We start from the raw sequence: 16,184 nt of genomic DNA on the forward strand, positions 1-16,184 counted from the left end.
CATGACACCAGCACGCAGCCGCAGACACCGACTGAACACCTGACTCCAGATCCCTGTCTGTAGTCCAGACAATGCTGAATGAGGCGAGGTCTGGATTCCAGGTGCTCTCCCTCCGCCCACTCTGCCCCTCACTTCCAGACTGATGAGAGAGCCACATCTGCCTCCATCCGGGTCCTGAGAGACCCGGGCCAAGCAAGAAACCCCAGAGGAAAGCTACAGCTCCCATGTGCACTAAGAGAACAGCCCCTGGCCTGGTGCCCGACTGCGTGGAAGAGCAGCACACAGGTTCCGGACCCGGGAAGCAGACTGGGGGGGTGGGGAGGGGAGCCCCGCATACACCTTTTCACAAAGCCTGTGGCACTTACCTGAGTCGCCACCTTGCCATAATCAATCCACCGCAGGGTGGCAAAGTTGGTGGACTCGGCACAATTGAATCCGTGATTAAACCCTGCATGGTAGCCGTAGGGAAATGTGATCATGAACTCCCCTGCTTCCTGCGTGATCTGCGGAGGAAAAGGACAGCAGGTGAGGACTGGGCCCAGAGCGAGCATGCAGCGCGTCTGCGAGCAGTTTAACACCTGACCCATGTGGGGCCAGGCAGGTGCTGAGGGGGGCCAGGAGACACTAGCCAGCACGGCAAGAGGCTGTGTGGGCTCCAGGACTTCCTCCCAAGTGGCAAGAAGCCCAACTGCAGGAGTCATCGGAGTCCCGTAAGTGAGAGGTAGTTCCGCCTCACTTCCTCGGCTCCAGCAACTTCCCAACCCCTGGACCTGGTGTGTAAAGCAGCTGAAGCCTCTGCCACCAGCCCTGCCACTCACACAGCCGCTGGGCATCCAGGTGACAGACACCATTAGCTCTCTCCAGACAAGTGAGCTGTAGGCACAGATGCAATTTATCTGCATGCCATGATTCCAGGCTTCTCATGGGTGGGCAGGGTGGGCGCGGGCTCCTGCCAGCACTTCCTGTGCCCGTGAGGTGTGCGACAGGGTAAGCTGGTGCTGCTAGCGGCTGAGTGGCTCCAAGCACAAGATGGCAGAGTGCATGCCGTCAGCCTTGTCCTTCCAAAAAGAAGGATGAGCTGCACGGCCAGGTCCCCAGAAGACAACCTAAGTCACTCACCATAAGCACAGAATGTGCCCACTGTAGCCCGAGGTGGGTCCCTCTAAATGAGGTCTAAAGAAGCGCATCAGCATGCTGGAAGGACAGTGTCGGGGTCAGAACTCTGAAACGACCGGATGGCTCTAGACCCACTCAAAATGACCTGGAGAACCATACTGATTCGGCCTTGATGACACAGACCCCAAACCAAGCAGCTAGCCATGAATGACCAGGGTGGGGGGTTCACAATGACCCCAGAACTGAGGCTTAGAGAATGGAGAAAGAAGCCTGCAGGAGAAAGGGGCTTCAGCCTCAGCACCCAGGCACCCAGGCCCTCCTGGGAGAGCAAGCTGCTGAGGTCCCTCCCCAGACCACCCCCTCCACACCAGTCCACCCCTAAGCCCAGATACTGTTCTGAAAGGGCAGGTGGCCAATGCACTAGCCGCTGTTTCTACTCCATGTTCCAGGACCCAGGAGGTGGATTTTGGCCCATCCCACAGAGGTGCAAAAAGGCTGGAAACATGGGAGTGATTCTTGCTGAGCCGGAGGGTTGGGGGAGGCCAACACCCAGTAGGCAGCATAGGACACAGGCTGAGTTCTGAGTAGCCACCATCCCAGATGAAAACAGGTTGCTTCCAGTTGCTGGAGTAGTCCCCCCGACATGAAATTCACCCCTTCAGTGTGCTCCCAGTGACAAGAGATCATGTTTCCAGAATTTCGGATGTAGGAAACTGCTTGGCCCGTACTCCTGGCCTCTTGTTCTGCTGCCTTCTAGATTTATCCGTTCCTGTATCCTAGTCATAGTCCCTTTCCATTCTAAAGGTGTTCTGTCATGCGCTCTGTCAGCAGTCACTGCCACTTCACGATACTTCAGACCATGTAAAAGATGGGGACCCGACAGTCTCTGCTGCCAAGCCCAGGAGGGGAGCAGCTGTCCTGCCCGGGTTCCTATGGTTATACTCAACAACATCACACAACGATGAGCTCCCAAACGACACATCCTCAGAATGTATCTCCGGCTGCATTTACTATCTGTTTTGTTGACAGGCTGGGGCTTCAGGGCCCTGCGTGGACAGGTCTTGCGGACGCGCTGGCGTGGCCCATGAGCAAACAGATGCAGGGGCACTGCAGGACCTCGGGGTGTGTGCCTGCCTAGGCTTGAGACGCCACAGCAGTTTTCGAAAGCAGCTCCCCACGTCACCCATGTTGGGGTACGAGTGCCCGCTGTGCCCTCCTCAGCAGGTCTGGAGTGCAGCTGTCCCTGTGGGTGCGCACAGGGTGCCCCTCAGCCTGGACTGTGTCCCAGGGAGGCTTACAGATCTGAACTCTGCTATACTGCTTCTCCAGTACATTTTCCTTTGCAAAACGTCAGTATGAATCTTTTGCCCCTGTGTGTCGGGTTCTTTTATTATTGATTTGTAAGAACTCTTGGGCCTGCTAATCTTTACTTATTCTCCAGAGAGATGAGTAGAAATCACTTAATTTATCTAAATAATCAACATGAACCCTGGCTGGGAGGGGAAGGCAGCAGAGTGAGACTCCAACTCAACCATGTAGTCAAAAATCAATCAAAACCGACATGCCCTGGAGAGAAGCCAGTCTCAAGAACACCAATATATTTTTCTTTTCGAATAATGAATTGCACCAATCAAGGGAAGTCAGTATGCATTAAGTTATATTTTTAAATTCCTGTGCCATTGACAGCCACATGCAGGGAATGAGTGGTAGGCAGGCGAGGGGGCAGGGAGAGAATGCGTGAGGGTCCCCCAGGCCCTGGCCACCACACACAAAGCAAGGGCTCTCTGGCCGCTATAGCTCGCAGCTTTCTGCGCCAGTGGCAAATAAAATTAAGGCTCGGTGACTTTTCAAAACAACCACTGACTTCCTCCGTTTGAGGCGACCAACTTCACATTCCCCGTCTCCGCCACACGCAGGCTCTGGTACAGCACTGACCGGGGCTGCAGCACCAGGTATGGCCTGAGCTTGGAGCCTTCCAGGGTGAAGCGGGACCCCCAGGGCATGAGTCTGAAACATGGGGGGAAGAGGAGTGCCTAGCTCCCCCCAGCGCACCCCGGGCCTCATCCATACATCAAGGACTACACAGAGGATGTACTCAGTTACCACGACAAGAAGATTATGTTCCTGTCAGAAAATCTACATCCTGGTGGCTTCATTTTGAGCCTACAGTCTCTATCCTCCATGTCACCACTGTCAACATTATCCTGACAATAAATTAGAAGGCACTGGGGATGATGGATAGGCTGTGCAGAAAGTAATAAGTAGTGAAAGGAACGCCAGCCCCAAATGCCCATCACGGAGAAGCTAGAATTCAGTTTCTTCTGCAAGCTTTTGTAGGATAAATGAGGAAGTCAATGGCAGATTACAGAAATACACACTTTTAATTATTAAAAAGCTCTGCTATTGATCTGCTTTTTCTTGTAGAAGTAAATACCATTACAAAGATTTATAAGTGGAGCGTAGGGAGTCATTCCTTCAAAGCCTGCCAGGAATTCAGATGAGGGGATCCACGTGGAACCCTGAGAGGGGCATTCACTCGGAAACCAGGTGCCGCCGGGCCTGGGCACCATTCTGAGGCTAGAGGCACCGGGAGTTGCTCTGTGCAGGCTGGACCAGGGCCATGGCTCACAGGCCAGAGAAAACACTGCCTAGCCGAGTGGGCCACCGGGAGACCCGGAGGTGCGCGGGGTGCGGGCCCACTGTCAGGCACGGCTGCCCTCGGAGCGCCAGTGGCCCCGCGGCCCCTCCGTCGCGTGCTGGCGTTTCATATACCAAGCGCAGCACCGTGTCGACACTGCTGAGGGAGAGGCAGGCGCCCCCTCACTGACGTCCCTTTCAGGGTGTTCTCAACAGGCCAGAAGAAAGCACGATCCCTCTCACTTCTGTAAGCAATGCCAAGGCCCGCTCCTTGCCACAAACGATGTTCAAACCACGTCAGGAAAAAGCTGCATTTCTCACAGCAAAATATCCCACTACCTGGTGAGCTTAGGAGACAGCTGGGAGCCGGCCTCCTGGTTGAGGCTGTGACAGAAAGAACAAATCCCTGATCATGTGCAAATGCTGGGGGCGGTTTGATTGAAATGTCAGAAGCAATTTCCGACTTGCTGACACTCTTGGTGAGAGGGAGGTGTGAGGGTCTGAACTTACAACGTGCTCTTGTAGCTGACAAATTGCTCTTCTGGAGAAAGCTTCAGAAATCAGGGCCCAGGAGGGCTCCTCTCCCAGCCTACCCTGGTGCCCACCCCAGAGTCTGCTCAGGCCTGCCACAGAGATCAAGGCACGTGCCTGTCACTGGACCAACTTGCCCAGCCTGGCCCACAAACAAGGACCCCTAGGGGCTTCAAAGCCAAGCTGCTCAGCAATGTGGCCACTGGGATGTCCTGGCAGTGGCTGTGACCCCAGAGCTCGGCACCGACCCACCCTCCACAGGGCGGCGGGCTCCCTGCCAACCAGAGTCCCCAGCTTCAGGCCTCATTCACCACAGCTCTTCATCAGGACAAGTGGAGCAGCCCTGGAGCAGTGAATTGAATGAATTCAGTCTTCACACTGGGAGAGGCAGATATTTCATTTCTAAACAGGTATTCATTCTGGCAAAAGATGTGTGTCCTGGGCTGTGGGGCAGAGCCAGAGCTCAAGAGCAAGGAGAAAGGTCTGGCTACGTTCTGCAATGGCTTCCTGGAAAATTCTCAGGGGCCGCCCTTCCTCCACTCCCCAACCTTAGCGCCACAATCCACACCAGGCAGGGTCTGGGTTTGTGAGGGACAGGAAAGAAAGCCCACACCCACCTGATTCAAGAGGATCTCCTCGTCCATCCTCTCCAATGACCTCCCTTCCCCGAAGAGCCAAGATGGCCATCCCCTGACTTGCCATTGTTCTAGAATCTTCTCTAGGTTTAAGAAGTCATTTTCCCGGGATGCTTGTGTCCCCATGGTCCTGGGACCCAGCAATCCCCTTACCTCCACCCCAACGTACCCATACCCTGCCCCCTGCCCCACATACCCGGCTAAATGGGATGCCATACTTCTTGAGGATGATAGGGGAGATGAGCGTCATCTTGTGCCGCAGGAAGGCGTCACAACCCTGGGAGCTTCCAGGAAAGAACCCTAGAGCAGAAAAGACAGCATCAGTCTGACGGGCCAGGCTGGGCAGGCGAAGATGCCCTCTCCCTGCAGTTCTTTCCTCCTGTGGACTCTGAGGGAAGGAAATGCACAGGACCCCGTCATCACCCCATGTGCTCTGCTGGGGCAGGGATGGTGACACCCGCTGGCCCTTTATTTACTGAACCCAGTGCAGAGGGGGAGCTCCCTCACCCAGCCAGGCCACCTCTGTCACCAGGCGCAGGCCCTCGAGACATCTGAGGTGGGGGTGTATGAGGCCACACTAAGACACTCCCTTTAAGCTTCCCAAACTAAACCCACCACACTGCATACTGGGCCAGTGTAGCGGCCCAGCCTCAGGGGAGCAGGGGCACAGGGCACAGGGCACAGAGCTACCCACACTCCGGAGCAGACAAGTCATGAGCAGGAAGGATGATTATCCCTCCCCCCACATCACAGGCTCACTCTCTGGAGGTCACAAAGGGGTCTGCCAGGAGGGAGCCTCTGGGAGCCACGGACTCTGCCTCAGCTCCCTCAGGCCACAAGCCTCCACAGACGCCAGGCAGTGAGGAAATGAAGGCCACAGACGGCCCAGCAGGGAAGTGGCAGAGCAGCAGACCTAACCTGCAGTGCAGCTTCTGGCCCTAACTCCTGCCCTGCTCACTGGCCAACAGAGAGGTGGCTGGAAATCACATCTGAGTGTTCCTCTGTCCAGAGCACACAACTTAACAGACTTAAAACAATGTCCGTAAACCTGCAGAATTCCAACTGCCACTTCCACCTCATCAGCGTTCAGGGACGTTTCCAGATCACTTGTTTGCTGAAACAATGACATGCACATCTGGAGGAAGTCTGCCTGATGGCGGTGGGGCTCGTCACCCCCAAACTGCCACCCCGAAGCAGTAAAAAAAGGGCTGATATGTACCTAGGTGGTCAGTGTCTGCCTCTCTCCAGGGCTGACCCCCAAGAACAGCTGGCTGCAAGACACCTTCTGGCCCCCTGCCTCCAGGCCAGTGTGCACCCTGCACGGCCACTGATCAGCAAGGAAACACACGTGTGTGTGTGTGTGTGTGTGTGTGTGTGAGAGAGAGAGAGAGAGAGAGAGAGAGAGAGAGAATGCAGCTGACCCGCACTCGTGCGCACACCTTCTGTGCTGGCATAAGGTGCCTGGCCGCAAGGACGCCATGATGAGGTTTTAGAAAGTACAAGGGATTACTGAGTCCTGCAACTTTCCTCTGTACTAAAAGCATTTCAATTAGAGTTATGGCAGCCTGCCGCCCGGCCGCCGGCCTCTCCGCAGTTCCTCTTTTTAATGCACAGTTTAAGTGGCTCTCATTAAAGCTCTAATAAAGGCACACATTTTAAGTGATTAGCACCAATAACGCGCCAACACATTAATGCTCTCTCCATGGGCTCCACAACTCTCCCAGCGAGCCCATTTGGAGAGTAGCTATTCATTCTCCATATTAATAGCAAACTCATTCCACCCATCTCAATAACTCAGTCCAGGACAGATCTCCCCCTAAAAGTTGGGACAGGACACTGAAGAGAGCACCGGCCCTCAAACCTCCTGGGAGGCAGGAGCAGCCTGAACAGGGGCCGCCTCCTGACACCTCTGCTTCATGACCCCCCCGCGTTCTGACAATGCAGGTTTGCCGAATTCTGGTAGGGCTCCCCCCTGCTGAGGAATGACTTAATGAGTCCATAGATTTCAATAAGCAACGACAGGGTGCCCAGATGTCTCAGTCTTCCCTCTCAGCTCTGGCCTTCCAGCCACCCCCAGGTGCCAGAGAGCACCCTCAGCAGAGCCCCTCCCCAGAGATGGCAAGGGGAGAACAGGCCAAGCTCCCGAAGGGCCCTGGTGCCATCTGGGTGGGTGGCCCACAGCTTCTGCAGCTGGCGCTCATGTTCTCCTCCACAGGCCCTCAGAGTGAGGCCGGGCAAGAGTGGCCGGGCCAAGTGCCTGGAGCCGGAGTGGAGGCACAGGCAAGGGCTGGCGTTGCCACTGAGGCCCTACTGCCGGCTCCGCCAGTCTCTTCCATGGCTCTGTGGGTGTGGGAGGCTGATATGGCACCCCCAAATGCCCCTTCTGATGCCCTGAACCTGTGGCTCCAGCACCTTCCATGGCAAGTGCAACTTGCAGACAGGGGGAAGCTGAGAACGCTGAGAAGGGAGATGCCCGGCTTCACTGGCCCTGTGTCCGGCGCTCCTGAGAGGCAGACCTGCCAGCCGGGCGCAGGCCTGCGACCCGAGACAGACCAGAGCGAGATGCTCAGGCGTCAAGGGCTGCTTCGCCTCTCGCAGGGCAAAGGCAAGGAGCAGCCTCCTCTGAAGACTGGGGAAGGAACTAGCCCTCCCAGGCCCTGACTTAAAGGTTTCTTTCAGACTTCTTTTAGGCTTTGGAACTGAAGAAAATAAATGTGTGTGCATATGTATGTTTAAATTAGGACTTTTTTAAAAAGAGCATTTTAAGATTCACAGCAAAACAGAAGGAAGCTGTGTTGTTTTAAGCCCTGAGTTTGTGGTAATTAGTTTATGGTAACAGCAACAGGAAACTAATGTACTAGGGAAAGAATTTTTTTAACTTATACTTCTAAATTAAAATTTGTATTTAAAAAATACAATGGGGAAAGTGTTAATATTAAGTTTGTAATTCAGAGTTTCATAAGTAAGGGAGACATGTTGACTGGGGAGTGTCTGTAACTGGAATGTCTACCATGAGAAGCATGTCCCGGGGAACAGGTTCCGCCCTCTCACAGGGAAGGTTCTGGGTTTCTAACACAATGCCCTCCCTGGTGGCCCCTGCCCCCCGCCCCTGCCCCTCCATCCTCGAGGACTGCACGTCACTCACCTCAGCAGACACATGCTGAGCTGACTCACAGCTCCAAGTATATTAGGGCCAGAGACCTGGTTTCCCCAAGCAAGATCCTTCCCATCTCCAAAGTCAAAAAGTCAACAAGAAAGAGGGGAGTGTATGTGTTTGTGTGTGTGTGTGGGGGGGGGGTTGGGTAAAGCCTGAGGAGAGCAGTCGGGGGGCTGCACCAAGCAACAGTCTTCACGCCCACGTGAAGGGGCTGGGTGTGCTGTGGACAGAAGGCGGCCAGACGATGCCGGCAGCAGCGTCTACAACACTGCTCAGCAGGCGTGTCCGCTGGCATGAGGCAGCGTGAGGCCCCACCTGAGGCGGGGGAGCACTGCAGGGCCCACCACCTGCCTTAGCTCCCTCCTCAGGGATCCCGGCTCGTCTCTAAGGGCCCGTGACCTTAGGGTCTGTTTTTACCAAGTGCCCACTTCTCCAGACACAGCCTGTGACCCTCTGAAGGCCCCAGAAGGTCTGGATACAGGTGGTAGCACGGTGACTCCCTCCAGCATTGACACATGATGTTTCCTGAGGGAATCCAGGCGCGGAGGCCCCAGCACACAAGACAAAAGGCCTGTGGTCACCCTGAAGCGCGCCAGCACAGAGAGAGGGCACACCGCACTGAACTCGTCTTCCAGACTGAACACAGGCCTTCAGGGGCACCACGCGGTGCTGGTTCCAGGAGGGGGGAAGAGAGCAAGCTGCTCTCACTGGCATCAGGAGCTGTGCACATCCAGGAATTCCCAGCTAGGAAAGTGGAAGACGGCGCGCTGAAAGCACGGCAGCCTGCAGCGCGGAGCCAGGGTGCATGGGCCAGCAGCACAGGACTGCTCCCAGGAACTGACACCCAGACAAACGCTGTCTGCGGTCTGTGAGGGCGGCAGCCGCTCCCCACCCAGGCCCCAGGCCCCAGCCCCGTCCCACAGGCACAGAACCTACCGATTGCCAGCCGCTCCAGACGCTTGCCGTGCTCTGGTGGGATGGCGTACCTGCAAGAGAAAGGGGCTGTCAGGGCACTGACGGCTGTGGTTGCCGCACCCCTCGTGTCCCCGGGGAGCTGGCCGTGGTCTAGACAGGCTGTTCACAAAGCTGAAGTGAAGGCAGTGGTGGTCAAGCCGTGAGGCTGGCAGGCAGCGAGGGGCTGCGGGAAGGCGTTCCAGGCGGTGAGGGCCAGGGGTGAGGGGCGGCAGCGGGGCTGAGCATTCATGGGAAACGCCAGGAGGGGCGGCATTCCCGGTTAGGCAGCACTAAATCCCGAGGAGGCTTAAAGAGCAAAACATCAAATAGAAAGCACTGGGTTGGGGCCGTGGGGGAGGGCACCTCTACCCATGGGGAAGGAAGCTCCAGGGAGGAGGAAAGTTTCATTTGTCACCCACATCCTAAGTTTTATTTTTACACATTTTACATTTGAAGATTACTGAGGCTCCATCATAAATAAGAAAGATGTAAGGTGAAAGTCTGCAAACACATGAAGGGAGAGTGACACCTCGCTAATGCTGCGAGCGGAAGCTGGCGCATGAGCCTGGGCCTCCTTCCCGGCAGGGGGCTGGGCCCGAGGGACCTCTTGGAGGGAGGGTGCCCAGAAGCCCAGAGCGAATCCCAAGCCAGCTGACACTCCACCACCAGTCCAATGCCCTCACCCCCAAACTCAGACCAGGTGAACACCTCAACTTTCAGGCACTGGTGAGCAGAGCTGGGGCGCACTGGGAGACGCCGCCTGTCGGAGTAGGGGAGGCCGTCTGGAAGCTCCGTCTACACAGCTGTTTAAGCACAGGGAGCTCCACCCAGAAGGACCTGCAGGCCGGGCCTTCCTAACCAGACGGATCCTGTCCCCAGGGACACTAGGCAATGTCTGGGAACACACTTGTGGCCTGCAGGGGCCCTGCCGTGGAGGGGTGGGGTGAGCAAGTTCTGAGGCTGTTACTGTGGGGCCACAGTAACCAGAACGGGCCCTACAGAGAACACGCCAGGTGTCAGCAGGGCTAAGAAGGGACCTTGCTCCAGAAGAGCCACAGCCAGTACCTCAGGTTTCTGGAACAGGTCAGGGGAAAGGTGCATCTCAGAGACACTTCCTCCCTCTCACAGCACAGAAAGAATGGCGGGGTGAGGACATGGGACATGAAAGGGTGCCCAGACGCTGTAGCTACTGAAATCCAGTCCAAATGAGAGGTCTATTAATTTTTGTAAGTAAAACTTAAAAGGGAAGGGTTAGGAGACAAGGTGGACATCGCACAGTCTCTACTATGACAGGATAAAACCATGAATTTCTGGGCATCCTCCTGCCACCCTGGGGGGCTCGGCCACACCCCTTCATTCTACAGTCAGAGATGTTTTCATTGTCTGGACAGAGATGAAAGCACTTTTTAAAAAATGGTCTTTTATCAGTTAAAAAGGATGATAAAAGTTAACCCCAGTGCAAAGCACCCTTTGGAGTCCCCATCCCCCCAAACAGGGAGTGAGACATTCTGCACCTTCCGGGAAGATGCCGCAGGACGGAGGCACTAATTTATGGCTGCAAGGCTGTGATGATGAATGCAATATTCCCAGTCTACAATGCTGCCTTCACTTAATTACCGCCTGTAATTGGGAGTTGCAAAGATAAGATTAATTGAATCTGGTGGATGTTAAAAGTTTAATACATTGGAACGTGGCTCCTCCGTTATCAGAAAGTACAGAATGCAGGACGTCAGCTGAGTGTCAGAAGAGCACCCCTGAGAGATTAGAGGGAGTCAGGGATGGAGCTCTGGCAGCCACAGGAATGCCAGGAACGCCGCTCTGGGGGTCCAGAGGGCCTGGAATAACCCAGGGACAGCCTCTGGGGAGAGAGGAGTTCCACCCCACCAGGCACACTACCCCAACTCTCCCGGGCGTGGCAAGAAGACCTCTGTTTTCAGGGGTGAATCCCATCAGGACTGGGATTCAGGTGCCTGATGCCAAGCGTGAGGAGTGTGGGCTGGCAACCCAACCAGGAGGGTGTCGGGAAAGGCTCCACCCGGCAGAGGGCGCGCCTGTGAACCTCCTGCCTGACGCCGAGCAACTCCTGGACAGTGGGCTGCCAACTCCACAGAGCCCTCTCTCTACGGCTGGCTGTCTGGGTGCCCCCGGCAAGCCTGACGCGATAAAGGCCTGGTGAGAGGGCTACAGAGCTGCCCCTCTATCTCCAGGAGTGGGGTGCACTGGGCAGAGCCTCACTGCAGCGCACCCAAGGCCTGGGAGAGCCAGGCCACGTAACCCTCAGCATGTCACCCATAGCCCTATCCGGAGTCACCATCAGAGTGGGGCCTCCCTGACTCTCAGCTTTGGCTCTCGGAGAAAAAGAAAAAAAGGAAAAGCAGTTACTTGGATGAAAATGTTCGCTAAATCTCCAGGCAGGGAAGCATCTGTCTGGCCATTAGTGAGCAAGTTCTGAGGCTGTAAAACAGACTTGGTTTTATGAGCCACCAACACAGGGCAGTTTGTCTCTCCCTGGGAGCTCTGTTCCCATCACGAGGTCAAGCCTATGCTGCCTGCCTACGACCAGGGACAGCCCCATTCTAGACACGCCACTCCAACACCACGTGGAGGCTGGCCACATCCCATGCCAGAGCCAGAGGTAGCCAACATGCTTCTTGTCACAAGTTCTGAGGTATGTTCTGAGGAGCCACTTGACTCCAAGTTGGCAGCAGGGGCGTGAGGGCCTGCAGCCATCTCACAGGTCATAGTAAAGAATCCAGAGGCACTGGAATAAAGGAATGGGGCAGAGCAGCTTCTGAAACCGTGGGGAAGCGGGGGGAGAAGGGGCTGGGGAGACATCAGAGGCCAGGGGCAGCAACGTGGGGGTGCAGAGGAGGGCCCTGGGGAGGCTGCTGAGGAGCCGTGTGGGACCACAGGCTCTGGGTCAGCGGCAACGGCAGTCACGGTAGGTGGCGCTGAAGGGACATGTTGTCCTGGATTTGGGAGGATTTGGGACTTCTGGCAAGTCTCAGGCTAGGAGTCACCTTTCTGGAACCTACTCTGCCAGAAACATCCCTGCCTGCTATCTTCATCTCTGGATTTTAAAAGCCCCTGTGCACTTTCTCTCTGCTTTTAAACAGTCCAAAGTAATTCTGGACAACTCTAAGCCAGAAAGCCATAGAAACTGGGCTCCGAATCTCCACTGTGGGACGCGCTCTGCGGCGACGGCACCAGGTGACCGCAGAGGCTGCGGCAGGACTACACAGCTCCGTGACTTCAGGCTTAATGTTGCAGAGTTGCCAAGAAGGCCCAGAGAGACAAATTCAGGCACTGTCTGCCAGACGCCCTGTTCAGAAAGGCAGTCATCTGCAAAAGCAGAGGCTTCAGAGGGAAAAAATAAAGCTTGTTTAGCTTAGGTATAAGGTGCAGGGCAGGCAGGATCCGCAGGCGAGACAGAGCCTGCTGGGGATGGGCCCTCTCGGGGACAAGGGCCTGGGAGATGACGCTGGCGGTGAGGGAGCCGCGGCAGTGCCGCAGGCCCCCAGTTTAGGCACTCCAGAAGGCAGCAATGTCCTGGTGGGGGGCACCTGCTGGGTAGACTGGGAAGGTGGCACACCAGGCCTCTCTGCTGCCCCAGGTGCATTCCTCATACTCTGAAGTGTTTCAAGTAGTAACTGCATCCTCCCAATCACAGTCACCCCAAAAAAGCAAGACTAAAACCTGCAATCTGCCCCCAGGGCAAAAGTGGAGGCCCAGGCCACCTCCAGCAGGCAGGCAGGATGTACCCAGCCCGACACTTGTGAATCTGTCCTGCTTCCACCGGGGCCAGGACACCCTGAGAGGCTGCTCCCCAGAGGAACATCGCTGGGCCCAGAGTTCTCATTTCAACTCAGGGGCCGAGAATGCGATGTCACTCAGGTCTCCTGGGAGACAGTGACACGTCAGGGGGATCCGTGTGGACAGGTCACTGTGGTTCCGTGCGAGGTATGCAGAGGCAGCTTCAGGCTGGCAGGTCGTGGGCGCCTGGGCAGTGCAGGCTCCCTGGCGGCCAGGCCGACTACGCTGAGGGCAAACACGTCCTCAGCGGGCAGAGCTGCTCGCCTTGGCCGTGGGCCAGGCAGGCGCCTCCACTTTAAGGCAACGACAGCCCAGGAAATTCTTCCTGTCCGCCACAGAGGATGCTATTAATAGTGTCATTTTCTTGGTGTTTTGTTTATTCCCTTGAAATGGCTTGATGGATGTGAATAATTATCAGACTATAAAAGCCAGCAAATGTGCTATTTTCTATCGCTCTAAATCATCAAACAAATAAAGTGTGAAACAGCATTTTTGAATATAATTTTCCCCTCTAATGGCTTAGAATTATTATCAAGAACAATGAAAATAAATAAGCAAATGCCTTGTGAGTTAAAAATTAAATGAGTGTGTCAGGAAGAGGAACAGGCCGTCCTGCAGAGCAGGGACCTGCTTAGTTGCCACACGAAGAGCAACAACAGGGCGCTCACCCGTGTGGGCTCCAGCACCGCGCCTAGTGCCCCAGTGCCTTCAGCCCATGGAGTGGACACCCGGGCTGCCTCCCAGGGGTGATGCATGTGCTGCAGAACTTGGGCATCCAGTCTACCCTGACCCTCCAGCACCCCCAGATCCTGGGTGTCACTGCCTTAGGACAACCACATGAGACCTCAGAAAGCAGGGTGGGATGGGGGCTGACTGCAGCAAAGCCTGCCCTTCCTGGCCTCCAGCTGGCCTCTCTCAAACTAGACAGCAAATGCAAAGGCTGCTGCTCTCAGATGGGCAAGAAAGGCCAAGGTCACAGGAAAAGTTCTCAGGTGGAGACCATGAGGTGGGCTGTGGGTTGCTGCAGTGAAGTAAACCTGCTGCTCCAGGGGTCTGATGCTCACTGGTTGACTGTCCCTCATTTCCGCATTCCTTCTGGGGTGCTGGACTGCAGGGTCCATTGCAGGTGGACCGTTTCCCACCAAGGAGAACACATTTCCATGGTAATATAACCCTCACCCTTGCCTGCTTGCTGCAAGGGTAACGACTTGTTGAGGGTTGAGGTTCTCAAGTCAGTACTCTAAAATCCCCACTGCACATGTATGAGAGGCCCCTCTGTCTCTACTGGGGCCCCTCTGACCTGGTCTTGCTCAGAACCAGAAGCTGCATGGCCGCAACATCAGCTCATGCTGGGGACATTAGCACCTGGAATGTCTTCCTCACCCAGCGTGACCCTTCCACTGGCACAAGGTGCTGGTGATGAGAGGGCCCATCCCGCACCCCTGCCCTCTGCTATGGAAGGCATGCCAGGAACAGGGTCTATCCAGGAGCACTGTGGAAATGCCAGCTCAGCCCGGTGCATGCTGGAGGGTGCGGAAGTTAATTTCACAGTGTCTGCACAAGGCCTGCGCAGATAGGCCCCTCGCGTTTAACAGGCTATAATTACAGGAACAGGAAAACGGGGCAGAGTCCACTGGAAGTGCTGAGGCCACTTGTCATGCTGGAGGCTACCTGGCATGAGCAAGCTGCCCATACACGGCCTCCTAGGGCCGTGGCAGCTCCAAATGCCAGTGGCCACGTGCAGGGCCCAGAGCGCCAGGCATACGGAAAAGCCATTATTAGTGCAATCCTCAAACTCAACAAGCTGTCATAACCCTCAGCCTGGGCCTTGCAAGTCATGCATCAACTCCTGCCCTGTGGCAGCTACAGGGCAAGCAGAATGGCTGTCACAGAGTGGGCTTCTTGAAAGCCACCAAACATCAAGGCACCATCTCTGAGCTGGTTCGAGAGAAGGTAAGCCACAGGAAGGGAAGAGCACGAGGGAATATGGCGACGGTTCCCAGGTGACCAGGTGGCGGAAAAACTGCAGGGGCTACACCTGAAGGGAGAAACCAACTGCTATACAAAAATGGAGAAAGGTGCAAGAAAAGTTAAAAAAAAAAAGCCGGCCCAGGGTGGTCTCTTTGCTCTACTTCGCTTCTCCAAGTTCCGGGGTGGAAAAGCCACTCACAGCGGCAATGCCTATGGCAACTGCTGGAACCAGTCACAGCCACAACCTACGGGAACGCCGGCGCCTCCAGTGACTTCCATGGGGCATTTGTATATGGCTCAATAAGGCTGTTAAAAACACCCCGCTCCTGGAAAAGGCTTTTAACAAAGTTCAACACCCATTTATGTTTAAGGCCCTTGAAATCCTCGGAACAGAAGGAACATACCTCAACATGACAAAAGCCATCTATGATAAGCCCACAGCCAATATTATCCTCAACGGAGAAAAGCTGAAAGCCTTTCCTTTGAGATCAGGAACAAGACAAGAGTGTCCACTATCACCACTGCTCTTCAACATAACACTGGAAGTTCTAGCCAGAGCAATACGACAGGAGAAAGACATACAAGGAATCCAAATAGGGAAAGAAGAAGTAAAACTGTCCTTATTTACAGATGATATGTTAATTTACATGGAAAACCCTAAAAACTCCACAGAGGAACTAATCAAAACCATCAACCAGTTTAGCAAGGTAGCAGGATATAAAATCAACACAAAGTCAGAGGCTTTCCTATACACAACCAATTAGAAGAAGCAGAAATTTTTAAAAAACCATCCCCTTGTCAATTAAAACAAAAAGAATCAAATACCTGGGAGTCAACCTAACAAAGGAGGTAAAAGACCTCTACAAAGAAAATTACAAAACACTGTTAAAAGAAATTCAAGAAGACACCATGAAATGGAAAGACATACCCTGCTCATGGATCGGGAGAATTAACATCATCAAAATGGCCATCCTGTCAAAAGTAATATACAGATTTAATGCCATCCCAATAAAAACCTCAATAACATTCTTCAAAGAAATAGAAAAAATGTTGATGAGATTCATATGGAACAACAAAAGACCTCGAATAGCCAAAACCTTCATATCTAAGAAAAAACAAAATAAGAGGCATTACAATCCCAAACTTCAAGCTATACTACAAAGCCATAATAATCAAAACTTCATGGTACTGGAACAAGAATAGACATACAGACCAGTGGATTCAAATAGAAAACCCAGTATAAACCCACAAGTTTATGGACAGCTAATTTCTGACAAAGGAGCAAAGAAGATACAATGGAACAAAGAAAGTTTGTTCAGCAAATGGTGCTGAGAAAACTGGGAAGCTACATGCAAAAAAATGAAACTAGA

The 16,184-nt window shown here is 54.4% G+C and overlaps 1 protein-coding gene across 1 annotated transcript in view; it reads right to left on the bottom strand.

Annotated features, from left to right (window-relative positions):
* KDM4B (lysine (K)-specific demethylase 4B) overlaps positions 1-16,184 on the bottom strand; it is a 66,562-nt gene that overhangs the window by 16,216 nt on the left and 34,162 nt on the right. Inside the window, exons 6-8 of the mRNA XM_012729717.1 lie at positions 9,013-9,062; positions 5,116-5,219; positions 366-503 (exon numbers count right to left, since the gene is read on the bottom strand). Coding sequence (XP_012585171.1) covers positions 366-503; positions 5,116-5,219; positions 9,013-9,062 — 292 coding nt within the window. The remainder of the gene's footprint in view (positions 1-365; positions 504-5,115; positions 5,220-9,012; positions 9,063-16,184) is intronic.

This window comes from Condylura cristata, unplaced genomic scaffold (assembly GCF_000260355.1).
Source record: "Condylura cristata isolate star-nosed mole 26May11 unplaced genomic scaffold, ConCri1.0 scaffold00025, whole genome shotgun sequence".
Lineage (NCBI taxonomy): Eukaryota > Metazoa > Chordata > Mammalia > Eulipotyphla > Talpidae > Condylura > Condylura cristata.